Source organism: Rhinolophus hipposideros, assembly GCF_964194185.1.
Source record: "Rhinolophus hipposideros genome assembly, chromosome: 4".
Classification (NCBI taxonomy): domain Eukaryota; kingdom Metazoa; phylum Chordata; class Mammalia; order Chiroptera; family Rhinolophidae; genus Rhinolophus; species Rhinolophus hipposideros.
Window position 1 is genome coordinate 45,870,774 of NC_138050.1, and position 10,113 is coordinate 45,880,886.

At 49.2% G+C, this 10,113-nt stretch overlaps 1 protein-coding gene across 1 annotated transcript; it reads right to left on the bottom strand.

Moving 5' to 3' along the window:
- Window positions 1-472: 472 nt before the first annotated feature.
- STAR (steroidogenic acute regulatory protein) lies at window positions 473-6,850 on the bottom strand (the record flags this gene model as incomplete). The annotated part of the gene is made up of 7 exons (XM_081046799.1): window positions 473-2,345; window positions 2,842-2,935; window positions 3,537-3,721; window positions 3,848-4,006; window positions 5,426-5,553; window positions 5,878-5,991; window positions 6,787-6,850. The coding sequence occupies 7 exons, from the start codon at window positions 6,848-6,850 to the stop codon at window positions 2,232-2,234; spliced, it is 858 nt and encodes a 285-aa protein (XP_080902925.1). The 3' UTR covers window positions 473-2,231.
- Between the last annotated feature and the right edge of the window lie 3,263 nt (window positions 6,851-10,113).

A 10,113-nucleotide genomic window follows, 5' to 3' on the forward strand; every position in this document is an offset into this window, starting at 1 on the left:
CAAATCACCCAGGCTCTTTGTTTTGGCCATTCCATGTCTCTTCACAGGAAACCTAACACTGAGTCAGGATGATCACAGGCTGGAGTCCTGCCTGTCATCCCCGGACACCAATCATTCATGGCTGGTCTTAAAGGGCAGACTTGTTTATAAAGCTCTGGGTCATCAGAGTTTGGAGAACTGTAAGAAGCTGACAGTGGTATAATTTAGGGGACGCTGCAGATAAATTCTTCAATGTAAATTACCACATACATAATTATCAAATATAAAATATAAAAATATTACATATATACTCTCCATTTAAATGCTAAAATTACTTTTTTGTACACTTGGCTTTCATAAATCAGAGGTTACAGAAATAATGGTTTTTCCCTCTGTATACTTCATATTCCGTGTGTGTGTGTGTGTGCGTGTGTGGTTTCATTTGAAGGGCTCAAAATACCCACTCTTCATATAGTCCTGTATAAAATGGTTTCTGTAAGCAGATCATCACAACTTATTTTATTCCATTATAAAATTAAAACAAGTAGGAGACTATCTTCCCAGTCATTTCAAAGACACAGTTGGCAAATTACAGTCGAGCTCAAAACCATGTGTTTGTTGAAAGCCCATTTCTGTACTATAACCCTATTATCTTTTGAAACCAGAATATATATTGCTTTACACATCTTGAAACAAGTAACCATTTTCTGTTAGCTGGGAGTAGATGATACTCCTATTCTATACACATTCTTACAATTATCCTTTCTCACTCTGAAGCTTCTGGATGGATAAGCAATAATTTTATCTTTGCCAAAAATAGACTAAGAAACTGAATAAATAATAATAAATACCTCCATCAGTTGTAAATTTTCAGTATCTCAATAAATACCAGCATTCCCACTACTGCTAATTTGTTTAATAAATAAGATAGAGCTCTATTTCCAAATGGTATAAATCATCAACACTATTAGCACTAGAATGGGAAAGCTTCAAGTGGTAATGGTTGGTTTTTCATCTTACGGATACATTTTAGCAGAATAATGCCATCCTAATTTATGTTTCAAAGCATAAATTCTCTGAATCTTGGAAAGGGAATTCACTATCACCATACTACCCCTTCTTCCAGCCATCTCTCACAATAGTAAAATGTTAACCTATTAAAGCAGAGAAATTGACAGCCCTGAGCCAAGCTGAGAGCTGACATAACAGACTCTGATTTAAAGATTCAATAGCCATTTTAGGTCTAAACAAACACTAATGGGAAAAAAATTTGTTTTCAACTTTATCTTACTATTATCATTCATTCACTCATGTTTGGCACTATCCTTCCTTTTAATTAGGTAAATAAAAATCCTCAGTCATAATCTTCATCTTCCAGTGCCCTTTAATCAGCTACCAGTTATGGAGTTAAGAGCTGATTTAGGCTTGTGCTTATCGTGGAAATTAAATTTTTATGAATGATTCTGGTGACATTCTAAATAATTGACGTAAGTCCCCAGAAGTTTTTCCTGTTAGTGAGCTAAGGGATTCAATTTAATTCAAATTTTGGTCCAGGACTCCTTTAGTATGAAGTTGCAATTTACTCGAATAGATTTCTTAAGAGTAGAATTTTAAAATAGGTACAGACTGAAGCTTTTGTATTACTTAACAATTCTTTATTCTGACTCGTGCTCGTGGGAGAAGTAGGGGAACCAGTCTAATAATTTTGTATTTTTTCATCAAGAAAACTTGGACTAGGTTTGGAAGGCACCTGCTATGGGGAGTGGCCTGCACCTTGGAGTAGCTCCCTGCTTGCTTGAGCGGAGCATTGCTGCAGCCCCGCTTCCTGTAAGACCCTGCTATGTCCACACACACTGCCTGCAGGGAATGGCGCACTAGAGCCCATACAGTGTGAGGTCCCAATCCGTGTATTTAGCACCCTCTGCACGCAGCTAGTAGCATTTTAAGATGTTTTTAGGTAGACGTGTAAGGGCCCACAGAAGTTTTAAAAATACTTTGGGACCCTGAACCTTCATTTTGCAGCTAATCAGTGAGTGAAGTTAGAAGGCTCTCCATTATCTAAACGCCTCATCTCTATTGTCTTGGTACTAAAATTTTACCAATGTGAGTCCTAGCATTATACTGTAAATACACTGCCAACCCATCCCCCCGTTCCCAGATGAGGATCTCAGACTTGCAGGCTTCTGGGAGGGATTTTCCTGCTGAGCATGCAAGCCGATGCGCTGGAACACTTGGGAGCAGCAGGCTGGTCTTCAACAGCTGGCTTCAGGAGCAGGGCTGGACTCCAGGCGCTTGCGCAGGTGGTTGGCAAAGTCCACCTGGGTCTGGGATAGGACCTGGTTGATGATTGTCTTTGGCAGCCATCCCTAGGGCAGAAGGTAGAAGAATTTGGCTCTCTTGTGGGTGATGGCCCACTCTAGACACTTCTGCACCCTATCACAAATGTGGGTTGGCTTGGGCTTGGTCTTCTACTTGTGCATGCAATCCCTGTCAAGGGCTGGATTGCTGCCCTCCTGTCATGCCAGGGTCAGAAGCACAGGATGTACTGTTAGGACAAATTTCAACCCTGTCTTCCCAGCCGTGTGACCCTGAGCTAGTGAGCATACCTTTCTGAACCTAAGTTTTCTTTCTGAAATAACTACGGAGTTGAAATTTGATATGAGAGTTAAGAGGGAGCCATTGTAGGCTTTTGAGATGGTGGAAAGTGAATTAAGCCATTACTCTGGCCTCTTACCTCTCCAACAGTCTGATTCTCTCAAATCGGAAGATGATTTTCCCTGTTCTGTGTGGGATAATGTGGGAGCGGGTACGAACCTGTTTTCCTCTCACCACCTCCGCACAGCCACCTCCCGTGCCCCTCACCTTGAGGTCAATGCTGAGCAGCCAGGTAAGTTTGGTCTTGGAAGGACTTCCGGGCAGAGGATGGAGCACCATGCACGTGGGACCATGCTCAGCTCTGGCAGATGAAGAATCAAGTCAGAAGGACAAATCCGTTCTCTTTTATGCTGACTCATGCTAGCCACATGCTTGAGTGCCTTGTCTTTCCAAATATCATCAGAGAAGTATCTTTTGCCAAGGGTGATATTTGACAGTCGGCATGGTTACCAGGTCATCAGAACAAATGCTGACTGGAGCTGGAACCTGGGAGCCTCCTGTGTGCCTTTTCATTACTGGATGGCAGGTTAGGGACAGGGTCCAGGGTGCTGGGGGGCGGGGGCTGCTGGGGAACTCAGCAGCTGTGTTCCAAGTGGTGTGGATTAACGTTTAATCATCAGTACAATCGTACCTGACGATATCAGCTAAACCTCAGCCCTACCTCTTGCTTTAGAAGATTATTAAGATTCTTCACCTTTTGTGAGAGGATCAGGAGAAACTGGCTACATAAGTAGGGCCAGTCTTGTCTTCCTGCCCTACTGTGGAAAATGAGAATCTTCCCTGTGAAGGGAAACTGAGGGTAGGGGCCAAGGATTGGTTTCTAGGAGCCAGGGATTTATCACACGCTTGGCCCACAGGCCTGTGTTAGGAAAGGGAGCTTTTGAGCCTGCTGCCAGTATTACCTGATGACACCTTTCTGCTCTGGCATCTCCCCAAAATGTGTGGCCATGCCAGCCAACACACAGGTAGAGCCTCGGCGCTTCGCACAGCGCACGCTCACGAAGTCCCGGGGCCCCACGAGGTTTCCTGCTGATTCCGCAGCCAGCTCATGGGTGATCACTGTGTCTTTCCCAATCTTCTGCAGGACCTGCCAGGCCACAGGGAACCAGAATCGCTACTCAGCTAGTGCTGGCGGGAAGGCACCACCCACAGTTTGGCCTCTTTAGAGTGGGTTCTCATGGGTCCCTGCCGCCCACACATGGACTCGCCTCACCTTGATCTCCTTGACATTCGGGTTCCAGTCTCCCATCGCCTCCATACGTTCCACAAGCTCTTCATAAAGCCTCTCCATGGGTTGGTCCAGCACCACCTCCAGCCGGAATACCTTGCCCACGTCCGGGACCACTTTACTCAGCACTTTGTCCCCATTGACCTGTCAGGGAGAAAGGAGCCCCAGGAGAAAGGTTAGAGAGAATGATTCCTAGCCCAGGGCACACAGGCAATGCCAGGCAAGGCGGGAAGCAGAACAGCAAGAACTATAAGCTAAGTATTAAGAAACCTGGAACTATTTCTGACTAAGGTGGAGAAGGTGATCTTTCCTGCCACAGGCCTTGTACATCTGCTGAAGACTTAGGTGACCTGCCTGCTCCCTGGGCCCTTTTTGCTTGGTAGGCATGGGCAGGTCAACTGAAAAGAACATTATTTCAGAAGCTCAAAAATCCTGAAAGAGGGGCCGGCCCGGTGGCTCAGGCGGTTGGAGCTCCGTGCTCCTAACTCCGAAGGCTGCCGGTTCGATTCCCACATGGGCCAGTGGGCTCTCAACCACAAGGTTGCCGATTCAACTACTCAAGTCCCACAGGGATGGTGGGCTCTGCCCCCTGCAACTAGCAATGGCAACTGGACCTGGAGCCGAGCTGCGCCCTCCACAACTAAGACTGAAAGGACAACAACTTGACTTGGAAAAAAGGCCTGGAAGTTCACACTGTTCCTCAATAAAGTCCTGTTCCCCTTCCCTAATAAAATCTTTAAAAAAAAAAAAAAATCCTGAAAGAGACAAACCTGAGAGTGGGAAAAGTCCAGCTTACAACCAACTACATAGAATGTTGGATGGGATCGTAAAGATTTTTTTCAGTCCAGTACCTCATTTTACCCAAGAAAGACAGAGGGCCACGGGTCAGTGAGATGCCCAGGGACCCTTAGCTAAGAGCAGTGCTGGGCCTAAGTCCCAGATTTGTTGACTCCCAAACTAATAGTAGTAGTCTGTTAACTCTACTTGGAGACGTTTTACCTGGACTGGGGGCAATGGACAGCACGTAAGCTTTCCATTAAACCACCAAAGTCTCATTAGAGCCCCTGGCCGTTAACGCGCGCCGTGCTGACGGGCTCCCCGTGGAGGGGCAGTGCTCTCGAGCAGAGAGCCCAGAAGGTTCGGGCCTTCTGTGTTCTAGTCCAGCCCTGTTGCAGGTGAGCCCAGATCACCTGTGCAAGCTGAGCCATAAAACAAGCTGAAGCGCACAGACATTCTACGTGACTTAGCACGGGAACTTCTGGCCCAGGGGAGGAATCCTTGAATACACACAGACCATTGCGTGGTCTCTGCTGAGCAGGTATACAACGTGTTTGCAGGTAGGTAAGGATTCAGGAACAATGTGAGTTGCTCAAGTGTGAGTCTCCAGGATGTCTTTGACAGGAGAAGGGAGCATCTGAGGATATATTTTGGGGAAAGGAGAATTCTCAAAATTACTTGTTGCCCAGTGACTACTGCACAAGGCAGGAATTCTGAGGAGAGCAGAGAGCCCAGCTGGCCTTGAGGATGGCAATGAAATAGACAGGAACTGTGTTCCCCCCTTACCTGCTGGTTCTCCTTCTTCCAGCCATCCGGGCTACTGAGGATACCCAGGGCCTTCTGCATGGCCTCCTCTCCCTGCCTGATATAGGCCAGTTCCTGGTCGCTGTAGAGAGTGTCTTCCAGCCGAGAACCTGGGTACACAGCCAGGGAGAGACCAAGCTTCCTCCCGGCCCCCAGCCTCCCGCCAGCTTACATCCCTTTGATCTCTCTTTTCTCTGATCTGCTCTTTTCTCTGAAGAGCCAAAACCAAAGCCATAGGGTTGTCCTGCAGGTCGAATTAGACATAACAGTTTCAGGTGACAGGGAGGGGATCTGACAGTGAGAAACTCCATTCCCATCCTCTCCAGTGACTGAGAAAGGCCAGAAGGGTGAGGAAGACCAGAGCCATTTGTACCATGTGTACAGCCTGGGGGGCCTCCTGCCACTGGCAGAAGCCGGGACACCTCGGTACTTACCCAGCAGAGAGCTCCGGCGCCGGACCTGGTTAATCCATGCGCTTGGGGTTGGGCCTCCCAGAGCCCTCCGGTTCAGCTCCTGGCCAAGGGCCAGCACAGCTTGGTGTCTCAGCCCTGCAGGGAGAGGAGGAAACTTGCCTAGGAGCGGGACAGCCCCTTGCACGCCTTCATCTTGTCACAGATGAAACTGGCTTGGAGACGGAAGTGACTTGATCAGGAACACACTCCTACTAGTAGGAACCTGAACTAGAGCCAGGTCAGCTCACAGTCCAGTGCTTGTTACACTGCGCCAGGCTGTCTCCAGGGCCCAGAAATCTGCCTGCCATCTGGGCTGGCCAGGCCTGGTACTGCCTGGAGGCAGGGGCCACACCAGAGTTTCCTTCTTGAAAGGGAGAGAAGTTTTGTTCAAACAACCAGAAAAATTCTGCTCAAAAGGAGAATTAAAGATGCCTGTCCCCTAAGGTCTGTAGCTGCCAGCAACTAGGGTCTTTGCTCTTCTGCTGTCTTACTCCCCTTTCTTTTTCTTTTTTTCCCCCGCCCATGTCTCAGGCTTTCCAACACTGCTTGTTGGAATCAAGGCTTGCTCTTCCCTCTAGCACTGTGGCTAGGACTTTTGGGGTACCCTTGGTACTGATCGTAGAGGAAGGCTGAGTCAAGAAGAGTTCAAGGAAGATTGGAGCCCTGGTGGGGAGACCAAAATCCAGAAGAGACACAGACATCTTGGTATCCAGCCCAACTGTTCAGGTATGAAAATTGAGGTCCAGAAGGGACAAGACTTGCACGGACTCACCCACTGAGAGGCAGAACCTGAGTGGCTTGCCCCCACCCAGTTCAGCACTTTCCCTAGCAAGCCACATGCCTGAGAGTTCTTGGTCACCCCCTAAACACCCTCGCCCCCAGGGAACTCACCCTTCATGTTGCGCGCGTGTCTGTAGGAGCTGCCCGCACACAGCTTAAACATGGCTAGGAGCATTGTTTCCTGGCAGCTGGTAGCCTCTGCTTGTGCCTCTGCTCTCAGGGGTGGCCTCTGTCCTGCCTGGGCCTGTCAAGGTCTTCCTCAGTCCTGCAGCTGTGCTGGGACTGTGTGTTCTGCGTCTTAAATGCCTCCAGCTGAAGGCTGAGCTTCATCACCGGGAGATAAAAATGCCATCACTCACTGTGCAAAGGAAGGGGTCAAGGATAGAGGGATTGCCTCACACCACTGCTTTGGCCATTTGCGTGTGTGCGTTGGGCAGTTGGGTGAGGCGGGGGGAGGCACAGAAAGGAGCAGGGAGGTTGGTGTCTGACTCAGTGGGTAGAGAGAAATAGAAAAAGAGCCGCTGAGGTAAAAGCAGTTTAGAAGAAAACATACACATTCCAACAGTGATTCTCAAATAGCTTGTAGGCTGCTGTTGAAAATACAGATTTCTATCCCTTATTCTCAGAAACTCCAGATTTAATAGGTCTAGAATTGAGGCTCTGAAACCTGTATTTAAAAACAATCCTAAGGGAGACGAGGGTTAGGGGGATCAAATATATGGTGATGGAAGGAGAACTGACTCTGGGTGGTGAACACACAATGGGATTTATAGATGATGTAATACAGAATTGTACACCTGAAATCTATGTAATTTCACTAACAATTGTCACCCCAATAAATTTTTTTAAAAAAAGAAATAAAAAAGTGTTGCTTTAAAAAAAACACACAACAATCCTAGCTGATTGCCATGCAGGTGTGACCTGAACGCCCTGTGCTTTGGGAAACTGCCTGTGAGTGTCCAGATGTCTGCTACTAAGAGAGCTTAGTGGACCAGAGCTGGTAGAGGGCATCCAGGCCGTGGATGAGGAGCCCGAAGAATGGAAGTGACTTGTTCAAGGTCAAACAGCTGGTCAGTGGCAGGGCTGGGACAATAGCACACGTCCTCTGCCTTCAGTCCCCCTTTCCACGGTCCCTCTGGCTGCCCCCAGACACTTTGTGTGTTCCAGTGTTCCATTTTTATATGAACAACTATTTATATAAATCACTTTATCAAAACCCTATGCTGAGTTCGTTCCCTTAGGAGCAAGGATGACACCGCAGGGCTGAGTCCTGTAAGCTCACGAGCAGAGGGTAGAACTGGCCAGACGCACAAAGAGAGGGGAGCCTGGCCGTGCCCTGCACCCTTCCTTACGTTTTCCACGAGTCCCCAAGCTGGGCAGGCTACACCATAGGGCTTGGCATGAGCTGAAAGGTTGAAGAGACAGGATACTTGGGTGCTCATCCGAGTCTTTGCACTTTGGGGGCCCTGTGTTCTAATCAGGGAGCCATATGGTAGCCGAGTCTCCTCTGCAGTTCTTCCCACACACCATCCATATCCCAGCGAGGGAGATCCCCTCCCAGCCTGCATGCGGGTCTCTGATGAAATCCTTTCCCTTTAAGGTTGACCTTGATGTTGCTTTTAAGCCAGATTCACCTGGCAACGATATTGGGGGTTGAGAGAATCACACTGATTTGCCCCTGGCTCAGGGCCTGCCTCTTGTGTGAAAGTTCTGTGTCCTGTCACCACTGCCCGGAAGCAGAGGGAAGGCCTAAAAAGTGGGGAGCAGTAGCAGATCCCCACTGGCTCCCTTACCCCAGGAAGGATGAAAGGGACAGTACCTGCTCAGAGCCAGGCCTGGTGCCGAGAGCCCACACACAGGATGAGGCCCACACCCTCCTGTCCACGCCTGGTGAAGGAGTGGGAAGGGTCCAGCTGCTCAGGGAGGCCCTCGTCCTGGGCTCCTCTCCGACCCGTGGCTGCCTACAGGCTCCTGGCCCATTGCTCAAGGCCCACTGTGGCCCCCTCCTCTGTGAAGCCTTCCTTGACCACCCAACCTTCTAGAATGGCTTGTTCCTTTGACTCACACTCTTACTGTCAGTCGTACTAGGGGGGCACGCACCTCTCCAGTCTTGATTTGTGTGAAGGTTTTCGTGTGCTTGTCTGTCTCTTCTGTGGGACTGTCTGTCCCTGAGGTAGGCACCTTGCCCCCCACCCCACCCCAGCACTCAGTTTCAGGATGGGCACAGAGCAGGTTCGGGGCTTTCTCTGTTCAGTGACCAATTGGGGAAGCAGCTGGGGGGCACAAGTATGGCTTTTGAATTAGGAAACCTGCCTGTTGGCTTTGATTCCAGCCCTCGAAGAGCCCCCAAGGAGGCGGCCTTGGCCTCTGTTCATTGTGTGGAAGGCAGTGGGGGTGGGGCGGAGGCTTTGCTGTGCACAGGCTCGGAAGGAGAAGGTGCAGGTGGTGTGCTGGGAAGGTTCGCCTCCCTTCTTGTTACACACACGTGCGTCCTCATGCACATGTGTGCCCCAGTGGAGGTGGTGGGGACTGGGAGGGGGATATTTTGGGACAGGCCATGCAGATAATGTTCAAGGCTTTGCTGTTGCCATCCTGTGGAGAATTATGGCCATGGTGAGGGGGAGGAGGTGGTGTGGGGAGACGATGCCTGAGGCATACGCCCGCCCATTGCTGATGTCACAGGCTGCCACCGACTCAGGGAGGGGGTGCTAGTGACCTCCCCCAGGGCCAAGGTTTTCTTCTCTTCCTCATTCTTTCCAGGCTGACTGACTAGTTAACTCTTACTGTCCCTCTAAGAAGTAAGGTGGGAAGAGAGTTCTGGGAATTTCCTCTGGTTCTGGACATCACCTGTATCTGGCTTTGCTTTTTGATGAGGGCACAGCTCCCCCCCCCCCAAGAAGGAGATCAGTTGGACACAGCTAGTCTGGTAGATAAGCAGAGATCTGGCTCAAGCTATGCAGAGTGCTGACGACAAGGCCCCGGGACCAGGGGAAGGAGGCAGGGTGGGCTTTGGAGCAGAAAAGAGGACTCTACTCATTCATTCATTCATTCAACGATCCTTTATTGAGTGTCCACTGTGTAGATCGACAGTTATGAGGAAAATGAACCATATGATCCAGTATGGAGAGCAGATGAGTTTTGGAAGTATAAGAGAATGGAAAACCTAATTACACAAGGAGAGGGAGGAGTGTTATGGAAGGCTTCTTGGAGGAAGTGACATTAGAGCTGAGGTGGAAAGTACAATAAGGAGTTAGCCAGATTTGGGATAGAGAGGATAGGGTGCCGGTGGTTCCAGGTGGAGCAAATGGCCAACAGCATGGAGACAGGATCTAAGGTTGAGAGCTGGCTGTCTTGGAGAACTTAGTTCAGCCATGTAATGTCTGCAGGCTGTGGTAGGCAGGTTGCTCTGCAAATGCCTAGGAGGCAGAGGCTGAGAGT